Raw genomic sequence first — 15318 nt, forward strand, 5'->3', positions numbered from 1 at the left:
TCTTTGTCTCCTTAAATTAGGTTAAGTGAATGCAGGTATTGTTCAATCGAGAAGCTCACAGACATCCTTCTCCATTTATTTTGACCTAGCTGTCGTCGGTGAGATGTCAAATTCTAATCGACCTGCTATGTTCGCTGATTATTTTTTTAGAAGTTTCACATACACTTCTAGTCAGAGCACTTAATCGTGATTTCTTTAGTGCAGTGAAACGCTGAAAGCTCTTTTACGGGCTTTTAGTGCATTGAAACGTTGCAAATTCCTTATGATTTTCCAACACGAATGCTGCTTTTGAATTTTTGCTCCACATGTCAAACAGTGAGTACAAAACGAAGTGGCTAATAGCTGTGCGAAGTGTCCGTCGACATGCATTTTACAGTTATTTCGTGCCAACAGATATAATGTAGATATTGCAGGGTCGATGGCGCTCTCAGAGTAAAAGTGGATGAGAAAATACAAAGAATTGAGGAATTGAGTGGGGAAAAATCCTATAGTCACTTGACAAGTCCACAATCATAAAATAAAAATAATTGATAAAATAAAAAAAATTAAAAGACATGTTAAGGGGGGGGGGGGGTAGGACGTCAAACGGGCCGTCTTGGAACATGAGAGACACCACAGGACATTTTAATTTCCACTGTCTATACTTTTACGAATAAATTCATAAAGCTTTGTCAGCTTGACCAGTAATGATTCAGGATTCAAAATCATAGCAGTGGAAGCTCAAAAAAATAACAAAATTTTTTTTTTACATGTGAAAGCTCATCGTTTTTTCATTTCTATTGGCTGCGTTTGTGGCTATAGGTACACGTTTCTTCATAAGTAAGAGAGATTCTTCGATGAATTTAGCACACCATACAAACCATACATACAGGTGTATGAAACTCTAGAAATTATTTAATTTATGAAAAAATGAATGTGCTGTTACATTTTAAACTTCATGTTTAGAAAAAAAACTCAAATTTTATAGTTAATTATCTCAATTTTTACCACAGTTTTTAATAGATTTGGAAGATTCTAGAGTTTCATACACCTGTAAGTATGGTTTGTATTCTGTGCAAAATTTATCGAAGAATCTCCCTTACTTATGAAGAAAAGTGTACCTATAGCAACAAATGCAGCCAATGGTAAGTGAAAAAAGGTGAAATACAAATGTAAAAAAATAAATTATTTTCTTATATTTTTGAACTTCCACGACTATAAGAGTAAATCCTGAATCATTTCTGGTCATCCTGACAAAGTTTTATGAATTTATTATTAAAAGTATAGACAGTGGAAATTAAAAATTCCTGTGGTGTCTCTCCTGCTCCAAGTCGTCCCGTTTGACGTCCTACCCCCCTTAACCTAATACACTTAAACATGTATGTTTTACAAACTAAACTATACAGTATATGCGGTATATACAGTACTATAGGAAACAACCTACAGTAAATACTTACTTTACGACACATACATTTTGAGATTTATTAGGTTAACATGTATTTTAAATTTTAATATATTTAAAAAATAATTTTTAATTTTATTAATTATTTTCATTTTACTAGGAAGAATCTCATTTAAGATGTATCAATGTACTAGCCAATGACTGCAAATGTCACATGAATATACAAATTTTTTCTCACTACACCCTTTTACGTTAGCTTTACGTCACTCGTACTACTGTTGACAAACTGCAACCTGCGGCACCATGTATGTGCGTGTTACGTGATCTTTTGACGTTTATTGTGCCACGTTTGATAGTATTGTTTACAATGTTACACTTTCGTAATTGTTCTGCCTCCTTTTCCTGTTCCAGATTAGACGTGAAGACAACGTGCTTGGCAAGTCGAAGCCGTTAGCTGTCGATAAAAGAAATGGTGATCCAAACGCCGTTTGTTTCGTTTATTAATACAACTGACGTGAGATCAAGGATCCTATGACATGGTGTCAATTGCATGCAATGTGATCAGTCAGCTGACTTGGTGGCTGTAAAGACTTTTTGGGAGTGAAATGGTGTTTTATTACAGTATGGATTTACGTACTGTGAGGAGGCACGCGACACATGGAAGGCAATTTTAGAGGAATTGCCGTTTAAATTTTTCGTTGTTTTTCTGTTAATTTCTCATTAAAAAATTACCTCATCGTCATCGTCTATGAGTTCGGCGTGAGAAAGGCTCTCGTTGACCGTGTAGTCGCTGGTTACGTTGAAACTTGGACGGTAGCAATCGCTGAGCACAACACTCCCGTCTGACGATTGCTTCTTCACCATGGAGACTATGGCTATGTTTATGTTGCTCCTGATCATGTAGTTGACTCCACAGCCCAGGAAAGTGAGACACCACAACACAGTCCTGCACGACAGGCATCCTGTAACAGAGCAGCAGAAAAGCGGTTTTTAATGATTTTTGTTGTTTGGTCACTGCTGGCTTCAGTGTAATTTTTCTCTCGCTTTTCCCTTTGCCGTTCGCACACCTTCGATTCCATTTCAATAAAGGATAACGCGGGATAGTATTATTTCACTTCAGTAAGTAGATTAAAAGTTTTCCTATGTGTTTCTAGTATGAAGAACTTTGTATATGTCCTGCTGGACACCCGAGAATCCTTCAAACAGCACATACGCCGGGAAAGCCTCCGATCACATATTACCAACCTCTACGGGGAGGGTATGTACCATGTGGAGAAGAAACTGGATGAGCTTCGAAACCCAAAAAGGACGTCCGCTCAAATCACAAAGTTGTATATACAGGGTGATTCAAAAAGAATACCACAACTTCAGGAATTTAAAACTCTGCAACGACAAAAGGCAGAGCTAAGCACTATCTATCGGCGAATTAAGGGAGCTATAAAGTTTCATTTAGTTGTACGTTTGTTCGCTTGAGGCGCTGTTGACTAGGCGTCAGCGTCAGTTGATGCTAAGATGGCGACCGCTCAACAGAAAGAATGTTAGAGAATTGGCTGTTCCCTCAGCTCGAACAAGAAGCACAACAATTCATATTTCAGCAGGATGGAGCGCCACCACATTGGCACTTATCTGTCCGTAACCACCTGAACGTCAACTACCCGAGGCGATGGATCGGCCGCCAGGCAGCCCGTGACAGAGCACTTCATCACTGGCCTCCAAGAAGCCCTGATCTTACCCCCTGCGATTTTTTCTTATGGGGGTATGTTAAGGATATGGTGTTTCGGCCACCTCTCCCAGCCACCATTGATGATTTGAAACGAGAAATAACAGCAGCTATCCAAGCTGTTACGCCTGATATGCTACAGAGAGACTGGAACGAGTTAGAGTATCGGGTTGATATTGCTCGAGTGTCTGGAGGGGGCCACATTGAACATACCTGAACTTGTTTTTGAGTGAAAAAAAAACCTTTTTAAATACTCTTTGTAATGATGTATAACAGAAGGTTATATTATGTTTCTTTCATTAAATACACATTTTTAAAGTTGTGGTATTCTTTTTGAATCACCCTGTAATTTTCCATAGGAATTATCATTCGTACGTTGTGTTTCTAGAACTTCACTACGCAGGGTGAGAGTTTTTTATAATAAATCGGTATCTATCATTTTAAAAACGAACTATTTTCAATGTCCCTTCTTTCATTTTGAAAATAAAAACAAGATTTGCATTACTTTATTTTCTTCTTGGTTAGAAAGAAAGAAATTAGGCTGTTTGTTTAATAATCATTATTAAATTATTTCCACATTTGCCCAAATAAAAATATAGTAATTGGCTTGTAACTTTGCGTTCTTTCTCTTTTTCTTAACCAACTGCTAATCAATGCTTACAGCTATATAAACTGATTTTTGAAGTACCCCTCGCGTGTTATGACCACTTCGCTGGACGAGACTCTCCTATGCAGGAAGGGACAGCCAGATCCCATGAAGGGCAACACATTCGTCGTTCGGAGACGACTGGGACTGCTATATCTGCTAAAACATTTTATTTCTAGACACAGAAACTTATTTTTCTACAGTGTCGGTTTCGATCATTTCGATAAGTAACCTTCAGGAGAGACATGTTGCAAACATCCTAAGCAAATGTAATTAAACCTCGAAGGAGGTATCTTACGTGCAGCTCCTTTCTCCGATTTAGTATTGCTCATCATTCTGCGGGGCAACGGCCTTGCCGCAGTGGATACACCGGTTCCCGTGAGATCGAAGTTAAGCGCTGTCGGGCGTGGTCGGCACTTGGATGGGTGACCATCCCGGCAGCCATGCGCTGTTGCCATTTTTCGGGTTGCACTCAGCCTCGTGATGCCAACTGAGGAGCTACTCGACCAAATAGTAGCAGCTTCGGTCAAGAATACCATCTTACGACCGGGAGAGCAGTGTGCTGACCCCACGCCCCTCCTATCCGCATCCTCCACCGAGGATGACACGGCGGTCGGATGGTCCCGGTAGGCCACTCGTGGCCTGACGACGAAGTGCTTTTTTTTCATCATTCTGGGAAGGTTGACGGAGGAGATAGATAAAGAAGAGCAGCGCGTTTCGTCACTAATGACATCGATTTCCACGGTATCTCAAGCTCTTCCTTTTTCTAAAACGGTCCACAGAAAAAAACGGGTTCGTATTACTCTGCACTCGCAGACGTGTAAATCAGCGTTGCTTTTAGGAAACAGACGTACAACACAGATCTTGACGTATGTACTGGACGTTTTCAAAGTACTGCATTCTACAGATGTAGCATCAGTTAGAGGACAATACACCTAGGTTATATTCATATTGTTCAACACCTATACAAGAAAATCGTTTCATAAAAAGAAAGGGACCGCAATTTATGCTCGTAACAATTCCATTTGAAGAAACAAGTAAAATGACTCCTGGGAAGATTTCGCCTACATCTAATTATATGACGACATACTGTAAGGTAGTGAGTCTAAAGGACTTGAAAGAGAAGCGCTAACTGAGAAAGAAATGAAGCAGGCTCGTACGATTACACTGTTGGCGCCAAATCACTGGAAACAATAACTACCATAAAATATCCAGGACTACCTATACGAAGCGACCTAACTTTTCGTTTCTGTAAAACGTGCAGACCTAGTCGCATCGCAACAGAGTCACTGTAAGTCAGGGACAGGAGCAGACGCTACCAGTTGACAGCTGTGCCCTCATTTTCTTATCTAAAGCCTCTGAATCAGTTATTACGTGCTGAGGCCGTAGGAATCCTTGGGCTAACACAAAAAGGAGTGACGCAGTCGGCAGCGTGGAAAAGATAGACATAATACACGTCAGGTTCTGCGGGTGCCTCAGGAGGTGACTCAAATATGAAGCAGACGAATCTGGTCGTACGCCAGGAAAGTCGAGTTCGGTTTCTAAAACGAGAACTGCGAGTTCCGACGTCACTGTGTCATCCTCGAATGGGTCCCACCATCACTGCCACGAGTAAAGCGAGATCATACTGCACATCCACTATACAGTACATACAGGGTGACAAATATTGAACAATACGAAAAAAACGTAAATTAGTTACAGACTACAGCATGCACACACTTTATTGAACATGTAAACGCCACTACAGATACTCGGATTTGGGTTATGACACGTTCGATATACCTGCCATCATTGGCGATGATGTGGCGCAGACGGATAGCGAAATTCTGCATGACGCGCTGAAGTGTCGGAACATCGATGCTGTCGATGATATCCTGAGAGACTGTTTTCAGCTCAGTAACGGTTTTGGGGTTATTACTGTACAGACGAATGGAAAAACTGGTAGAAGCCGACCTCGGGGAAGATCAGTTTGGATTCCGTAGAAATGTTGGAACACGTGAGGCAATACTGACCTTACGACTTATCTTGGAAGAAAGATTAAGAAAAGGCAAACCTACGTTTCTAGCATTTGTAGACTTAGAGAAAGCTTTTGACAATGTTGACTGGAATACACTCTTTCAAATTCTGAAGGTGGCAAGGGTAAAATACAGGGAGCGAAAGGCTATTTACAATTTGTACAGAAACCAGATGGCAGTTATAAGAGTCGAGGGGCATGAAAGGGAAGCAGTGGTTGGGAAAGGAGTGAGACAGGGTTGTAGCCTCTCCCCGATGTTATTCAATCTGTATATTGAGCAAGCAGTAAAGGAAACAAAAGAAAAATTTGGAGTAGGTATTAAAATTCATGGAGAAGAAGTAAAAACTTTGAGGTTCGCCGATGACATTGTAATTCTGTCAGAGACAGCAAAGGACTTGGAAGAGCAGTTGAACGGAATGGACAGTGTCTTGAAAGGAGGATATAAGATGAACATCAACAAAAGCAAAACGAGGATAATGGAATGTAGTCAAATTATATCGGGTGATGCTGAGGGAATTAGATTAGGAAATGAGACACTTAAAGTAGTAAAGGAGTTTTGCTACTTAGGGAGTAAAATAACCGATGATGGTCGAAGTAGAGAGGATATAAAATGTAGACTGGCAATGGCAAGGAAAGCGTTTCTCAAGAAGAGAAATTTGTTAACATCGAGTATAGATTTAAGCGTCAGGAAGTCATTTCTGAAAGTATTTGTATGGAGTGTAGCCATGTATGGAAGTGAAACATGGACGGTAAATAGTTTGGACAAGAAGAGAATAGAAGCTTTCGAAATGTGGTACTACAGAAGAATGCTGAAGATAAGGTGGGTAGATCACGTAACTAATGAGGAGGTATTGAATAGGATTGGGGAGAAGAGAAGTTTGTGGCACAACTTGACTAGAAGAAGGGATCGGTTGGTAGGACATGTTCTGAGGCAACGAGGGATCACAAATTTAGCATTGGAGGGCAGCGTGGAGGGTAAAAATCGTAGAGGGAGACCAAGAGATGAATACACTAAGCAGATTCAGAAGGATGTAGGTTGCAGTAGGTACTGGGAGATGAAGAAGCTTGCACAGGATAGAGTAGCATGGAGAGCTGCATCAAACCAGTCTCAGGACTGAAGACCACAACAACAACTGTACACCATGCCTTTGATATAGCCCCACAAAAAGGAGTCGCATGTGATCAGATCCGGAGAATATGGCGGCCAATCGAGGCCCATGCCAGTGACGTCTGGGTGCCCTAGAGCCAGGATGTGGTCCCCAAAGTGCTCCTCCACCACATCAAACATTCTCCTTCTTCAATGGGGTCGAGCTCCGTCTTGTGTGAACCACATCTTGTCGAAATCAGGGCCACTTTGGATAATGGGGATGAAATCATCTTGCAAAACCTTCAAGTACCGCTCGCTAGGCACCGTACCATCAAGGAATATCATGCCGATTATTCCGTGACTGGACATTGCACACAACGCAGTCTCCCGTTGAGGGTCAAGAGACTTGTGAATCGCGAAATGCGCATTCTCAGTCCTCCAAATGCTCCAATTTTGCTTACTGATGAACCAATCCAAATTAAAGTTGGCTTCATTGCTAAACCAAACCATGAGCATGCGCGTGATAATTACCATCATGCCACGCGGCCAGCCAAGCAGTATGAACGTCCTGACGAAAACCGTTCAGAAGTTATGACGATTTTATTTCATATAGTCCAGTAATTGTCACCCTCTACGCCACCCATCATTAGCTGACTTGACTGAATAAAGTCCGGGTTTTTATTGAACTGCATGGGAGATTCAGAACACACTGTGGATGTATGTCCGTAGGCTTTCACCGCGTGCAGTAGTGGCCAAAATGTTGGTTTTTTATCCGAGGAAGATACAAATTCAAAACGCCAATTATCTGTTATTAGGCAAATGAGATAATACAGAAAAATTACAAACACATCTTTTTTCGACGTAGTACTCATACGTGTAATGGACGTATTCCTCTGCTCTGGAAGTGCATGGATACCTCGTGAGAAGAGTTCCTTTGGTTGTGAATACAGCCACTGGTGCAGACAGCTTCTCAAGTGTTTGCCTCCTAGCGCCTCTTTGAGACGTCCAAATACATGGAAGTTGTCTGGGCGACATCTACCGATACATTTAAATTTCGTATCCTGTACTGTTACTACAGTTTATCGGCCAGTATGGTGACAAGCAATTTGGTATTGTAGCAAAAGACCTGCAGTCAGAAGTCCTCGTAGGCCATTGTTGGCTGAGGACGAAGGTGATTTCATAACAGATTTCAGTACGTATTACTTGTCAGTGCACATCCGTTTTCATTGTAATGCTCCACAATTACCCATTTTGCGTGCCAAACGAGAGTGAGCATGTCTTTTTCTGCTGACGAGTGAATGCAGGAATTCTTTTTATTTTCGCGAAGAACATAACTTCATTCCTTGCTTGATCTTTATGTTTCAGGTTAGTGAGAGCGCGTTTAGGGCACCCACGGTGTAGGTGTCGCCGGCACGGTAGCTCAGCGTGTTCGGTCAGAGGGTTAGCTGCCATCTGTAATAAAAAAACTGAGTGAACGGATCAACGAAGAACCTAAACGGGTGTAATCGGACGTCCGCCCGAACGAATTTCACGAACAATGTAGAACAAAATGATACCAACAAAATCAAGCGGGTAGCGTTTTTGATTCATAATCAGAAGGTCTTCGTCCCGGGTTCGAAACCCGCCGCTGCTTCAATTTTTATTAATAATCAGCATTGGCGGCCGGAGACTTCCGGCATAAGAAGTCACCCTCATTCTGCCAACGGCCTCGTCAAAGGGGGCGGAGGAGCGAACAGAGGCTCAGGGCACTCTCTTGTCCTACGGGTGAGAAACTAGAAAATCTGGAACGAAAGGATAACGTTCTATGATTCGCGGTGTGGAATGTCAGAAGCTTTGACGAGGTAGGGAAACTAGAAAATCTGAAAAGGGAAATTCAAAGGCTCAATCTAGATATAGCAGGGGTCAGTGAAGTGAAGTGGAAAAAACCCGGCAGGGTAGCCGAGAGCGCTAACGCTCTGCTTCCTGGTCGGCGCGCCGGCCCCGGTTCGAATCCGCCCGGCGGATTAACGGCGAGGGCCGATGTGCCGGCCAGCCTGGATGTGGTTTTTAGGCGGTTTTCCACATCCCACTAGGTGAATACCGGGCTGGTCCCCATGTTCCGCCTCAGTTACACGACTCGCAGACGTCAGAACACTTGCGCACTATTCCATGGATTACACTCGACGCAGACAGTTGGGGGTACACTAATTCCGTTCCGGGGGGTACGGGGTGGCGGCAGGAAGGGCATTCGGCCACCCCTTAACCATTAACATGCCAGATCCGATTAACGATGGCTGACCCTGCGTAGCTGTCGGACAAGGCTCAAGCGGTAGGTAGAGTGAAGTGAAGTTGAAAGAATACAACGATTTCTGGTCAGATGGGTATAGGGTAATATCAACAGCAGCAGAAAATTATATAACAGGAGTAGGATTCGTTATGAATAGGAAAGTAGGGCAGAGAGTGTGTTACTGTGAACAGTTCAATGACAGGATCGTTCTTATCAAAATCGACAGCAAACCAACACCGACGACGATAGTTTAGGTATACATGCCGACGTCGCAAGCTGAAGATGACGAGATAGAGAAAGTGTATGAGGATATTGAAAGGGTAATACAGCACATAAAGGGGGATGAAAATCTAATAGTCACGGGGGACTGGAGTGCAGTTATAGGGAAAGGCTAAAAGCATCCGGTATTACATGCGCCCGATGAATTAAAGTACTGAGAACCGAAGATTTGTGCAGGGTGATGGCAGCTGGAATTAGTGCATCTGGAGAAGGTTTTTAAAGTGAATGGCTACACTTCTCGTCAAATATGGAAGGCCATGCACAATTATAATAACGAGATGCAACGCACTGAGGAGACTGATGACGACTATAAATCAACTGCGTTCCTTCCATATGCCGGGAACGTGTCTTCTAAAATAGGCTGATTGCTTAGGAAGAATAATATTGATATCATCTTCCGTCCACCAGCAAAGAGCAGGGCCTTAGTCAGATCCGTTAACGACGATTTACAAATGAGAAAGGATGGTGTTTATAAAATTCCCTGTGACTGTGGCTCTGCATATATAGGTCAGACGACACGAACGGCCCAGGAACGCTGTGTAGAACACGAACGACACACACGTCTGAGGCAACCTTTAAATTCAGCAGTGGCAGAACATTGCATTTCCACGGGACATTCAATGGAATACAATAACACCAAAATTTTAGCACCGGTTTCCAGCTTCTGGGACTCTAATTAAAGAATCTGTGGAAATATGTCTTGCTGATAATTTGTTGAATCGTGAAAACGGCTTTCAGCTGGATAAAAATTGGAATCCAATTATTAAAATTATGCGGTCACAACGGGATCGACATGCTCAGTCGATACTCAGCGATTAGTTTGTTCTTACTTCACCACTGAGGGCAGCGCACACAACTCGGCTGCCTCACGGATGTCACCACCTAACGCATGCACCGTAAACCTCCAGTACGATTCGCATGCGCGGAATTCGCTGTAAATACCATGACTGCATCAGGTCTCTTCAGTACTTCTTCTACTCAGCTGAGGATGGTCGGACCTCTCTCGTCCGAAATATTGTGGCAGAATGTTGATGGGATCCGGCTGCAAACCCGAAAATTACTGGAAGAAGTAATACGACTGTTTTCCTTCGCAAGGTCTCCCTAAGCGACAATGTTTTCGTTCGTCACTACGCGATGTGCCTGGACCAACTCAGAGCGTTTTCAGCATAAGTTACATCTTTTTTTATACTTTCTGCACCACTCGAACACTTGCTGCAGGGACACACATGAATGGCTGTACTGTGCTTTCACTCTAAGATGATTTTCTGCAGGTTTGACAGCTTCCTACTCAAAAATCGTATCACATATTGCTGCTCAAAAGCGGTGCAAATCGGAAATCGGGTGGCCATCTTTGCGCTCTCATAGCAACTCGGTGGTTCTTTTCCTCACAGCATTTCTTTCCAAAGAATAAGTAAAATAGGTAAGTTTGGTTGAATTCCATCCATTGTTTTAGGAGGAAGTATTTACCCACGGCTTTATCAGTGTACGCACATTTCGAATATACTTAAAAATATTACATTCGTACAATTATTTCACCTTTACCTATAGCGAATTTCGCCCTGCAGTTTCGTTTCCACGTAGATCAACTTTTATGACGTAATATCTCTTGAACGATGTATCGTACAATGATATAATTTTTCAGGTACATCCAGTCATACAGCTATCTATTGTCTGCGAAATTTGTTGCGAATCGAGTTACTAATAAAGCCGTAATAACTTAAAACGTCTTGCATGATGCGGCAGTTTGTCACACATTTCAGCATGTATGACATCATACCTCCTGAACTATGTATCGTACAAAGATATTCTGCAGGTACATTCAATGACATATGTGAATACTGTCTGCAAGATGCGTCGTCAATACAGTCAATAGTAAGGCAGTAATAAATTAAAACATCGTACCTAATGCACCTGTTTTACTGCAAGAACAGTGAAAATGTAGTAAGCGTTTAACGTTTTTCCTTTCATCATTGTGTGGGAGTTGTCAGCGAGAAAAAGTTTCGTAAAGATTTGAAATCATGTGTAAAGTTTGTTGCAAGACAGGACACTAAGTGCTCCCGTCCTCAGATATGGGGTAAATAAAATCTGCCGGCCGCGGTGGCCGTGCGGTTCTAGGCACTACAGTCTGGAACTGCGTGAACGCTACGGTCGCAGGTTCGAATCCTGCCTCGGGCATGGATGTGTGTGATGTCCTTAGGTTAGTTAGGTTTAAGTAGTTCTAAGTTCTAGGGGACTGATGGCCTTAGAAGTTAAGTCCAATAGTGCTCAGAGCCATTTTTTGAATAAAATCTGGGTATTTGGGCTTCATGGCTATGTTGAAATCGGTACAGTGGTTTAGGAGGAGATGTGGAACTTACATACATACACAGAGACATACATACACAGAGACATTCGTGCGAGTATGTACACACACCACCGAAAAAATTCTCCTATTCCAGAACCAAAAAGACGGATATACTCCTGTTTAAAATACTGACTGAAATGTGGGGTACCAGCTCCCTCATTCTACCTTCCTCAGCATCTTTAAAAATTTTCCCAAAAATTTTGGCACACGAACATATTCGCGCTGTTTTCAGCATACAAATCACCTCTTTTTTTTGTGGTTTTAGGGCAGTAGAGGGTAGGAGGAGTCGGGGCAGACCGAGGAGAAGGTACCTGGATTCGGTTAAGAATGATTTTGAAGTAATAGGTTTAACATCAGAAGAGGCACCAATGTTAGCACTGAGTAGGGGATCATGGAGGAACTGTATAAGGGGGGCTATGCTCCAGACTGAACGCTGAAAGGCATAATCAGTCTTAAATGATGATGATGATGATGATGATGATGATGATGATGATGATGGTTTTAGGGCGTAAAACTTCAATGGTCATTAGCGCCCAGACTACGTTAGGAATGCACCGCCAGGCACAAGTTTAAAACAGCAACTAAAAGGGAAAAACACGATAAAAGACAGACTGACAGGCATAGGATAAAAAAAAAACAGCATAATCAAAGGTCCTTAGAGAGGTTGGTCAAGTTGATAAAATGAAGAACGCGAGCAGCTGCTCGTGGGTCATCCGCTAAAGTGGCATCTAGACTACAGGGCAGGCCAAGATGAAGACGCAGTGTGTTAAAATCCGGGCAGGACGTTAAAATGTGGCGGACCGTCAGCAATTGCCCACATGGGCACCTCTGACTCCCACAACCTCCCCTTGCTGTAACTCGCTCATAACCAGTGGTCCATCGCTGTAAGCCCACTCATACCCATCCAATCCCAGTTGCCCATTCTTACTCACTCATTCAGTCCAACTCATTACCATTATCTCTCTGTCAGTGTCTCCTGTCTCACAGCCACAGTCTCCTTCGTTCTATCCAGCTATTACTGTTTCTTCTCACTGCCGCTGTCTCCCTCTTGGTCTCTCTTAGCGCTACTATCTCATTCCTTCCTTGCTACTGATACTGTCTCTACTCACTTTCAATATCTCTCTCTTCCTCATTGTCACTGTCATAGACTCTGTCTCTCATTATCACTGGCTGTCATCCACAACCACTTTCTCCTTCTCTTTATTTCTCTCCCAGTGGCACTGTCGTCTTCTTCACTCTCTTCCTAGTACTGTTCTGTCACTGTCAACTATGTTCCCTGCCACTGAGTCCCTCTCCTTCTCTCACACTGCCATTGTCTCCTTCGCTTTTTCTATACCACAATAACTGTCTACTACAGGGTGTTTCAAAAATGACCGGTATATTTGAAACGGTAATAAAAACTAAACGAGCAGCGATAGAAATACACCGTTTGTTGCAATATGCTTGGGACAACAGTACATTTTCAGGCAGACAAACTTTCGAAATTACAGTAGTTACAATTGTCAACAACAGATGGCGCTGCGGTCTGGGAAACTCTATAGTACGATATTTTCCACATATCCACCATGTGTAGCAATAATATGGCGTAGTCTCTGAATGAAATTACCCGAAACCTTTGACAACGTGTCTGGCGGAATGGCTCACATGCAGATGAGATGTACTGCTTCAGCTGTTCAATTGTTTCTGGATTCTGGCGGTACACCTGGTCTTTCAAGTGTCCCCACAGAAAGAAGTCACAGGGGTTCATGTCTGGCGAATAGGGAGGCCAATCCACGCCGCCTCCTGTATGTTTCGGATAGGCCAAAGCAATCACACGATCATCGAAATATTCATTCAGGAAATTAAAGACGTCGGCCGTGCGATGTGGCCGGGCACCACCTTGCATAAACCACGAGGTGTTCGCAGTGTCGTCTAAAGCAGTTTGTACCGCCACAAATTCACGAAGAATGTCCAGATAGCGTGATGCAGTAATCGTTTCGGATCTGAAAAATGGGCCAATGATTCCTTTGGAAGAAATGGCGGCCCAGACCAGTACTTTTTGAGGATGTAGGGACGATGGGACTGCAACATGGGGCTTTTCGGTTCCCCATATGCGCCAGTTCTGTTTATTGACGAAGCCGTCCAGGTAAAAATAAGCTTCGTCAGTAAACCAAATGCTGCCCACATGCATATCGCCGTCATCAATCCTGTGCACTATATCGTTAGCGAATGTCTCTCCTGCAGCAATGGTAGCGGCGCTGAGGGGTTGCCGCGTTTGAATTTTGTATGGATAGAGGTGTAAACTCTGGCGCATGAGACGATACGTGGACGTTGGCGTCATTTGGACCGCAGCTGCAACACGGCGAACGGAAACCCGAGGCTGCTGTCGGATCACCTGCTGCACTAGCTGCGCGTTGCCCTCTGTGGTTGCCGTACGTGGTCGCCCTACCTTTCCAGCACGTTCATCCGTCACGTTCCCAGTCCGTTGAAATTTTTCAAACAGATCCTTTATTGTATCGCTTTTCGGTCCTTTGGTTACATTAAACCTCCGTTGAAAACTTCGTCTTGTTGCAACAACACTGTGTTGTAGGCGGTGGAATTCCAACACCAGAAAAATCCTCTGTTCTAAGGAATAAACCATGTTGTCCACAGCACACTTGCACGTTGTGAACAGCACACGCTTACAGCAGAAAGACGACGTACAGAATGGCGCACCCACAGACTGCGTTGTCTTCTATATCTTTCACATCACTTGCAGCGCCATCTGTTGTTGAAAATTGTAACTACTGTAATTTCGAAAGTTTGTCCGCCTGAAAATGTACTGTTGTCCCAAGCATATTGCAACAAACGGTGTATTTCTATCGCTGCTCGTTTAGTTTTTATTGCCGTTTCAAATATACCGGTCATTTTAGAAACACCCTGTATATACCAGTTTTATTACTTTTCCGTCTCTTTCCCACCCACACTGTCTCCTCCTCTCTCAGCATAAAAAAGCGTCAGTATATTCGCAGGCCAAAATTTTTAGAAAAAATTTTAAAAGTGCTGAAGAAGGTAGAACGAATCAACTGATACTCCACTTTCCAATCACAGTCTATTAAATAAGAACATATTCGCCTTTTCTTGTGCTCCGTTAGGAGAATTTTTCCGTTGGTTCCCTTTCTTTCCTGCTACAGCAGGAAAAGTCACTCATATGAAAAGAACTTTAATGAGTCAGTAAAATTTTGATATTTACCATATGAGAAACTGAAATAACGCAGAACTAATTTTCCGCTTCAGACCGGATTTAAGGTACATAAAATTTTTGTATATGCTTCAGTACTAAAACAGTCCATCCCCGGTAGCTGAGTGGTCAACGCGACAGAATGTCAATCCTAAGGGCCCGGGTTGGATTCCAGGGTGGGTAGAAGATTTTCTCCGCTCAGGGACTGGGTGTTGTGTTGTCCTAATCATCGTCGTTTCGTCCCCATCGAAGCGCAAGTCACCGAAGTGGCGTCAAATAGAAAGACTTGCACCCGGCGAACTGTCTAGCCGACGGGAGGCCCTAGTCACACGACACTTACATTTAGTACTAAAACATAGGGCTCCCAGTAACCTTTCGGTGA

The 15318-nt window shown here is 43.0% G+C and overlaps 1 protein-coding gene across 1 annotated transcript in view; it reads right to left on the bottom strand.

Annotated features, from left to right (window-relative positions):
- The window catches only part of LOC126163130 (sialin-like), a 156632-nt gene that overhangs the window by 114691 nt on the left and 26623 nt on the right, over positions 1-15318 (bottom strand). The window contains exon 2 of the mRNA XM_049920057.1: positions 2114-2343. Coding sequence (XP_049776014.1) covers positions 2114-2343 — 230 coding nt within the window. The remainder of the gene's footprint in view (positions 1-2113; positions 2344-15318) is intronic.

The sequence above is a fragment of the Schistocerca cancellata genome, chromosome 2 (assembly GCF_023864275.1).
Source record: "Schistocerca cancellata isolate TAMUIC-IGC-003103 chromosome 2, iqSchCanc2.1, whole genome shotgun sequence".
Lineage (NCBI taxonomy): Eukaryota > Metazoa > Arthropoda > Insecta > Orthoptera > Acrididae > Schistocerca > Schistocerca cancellata.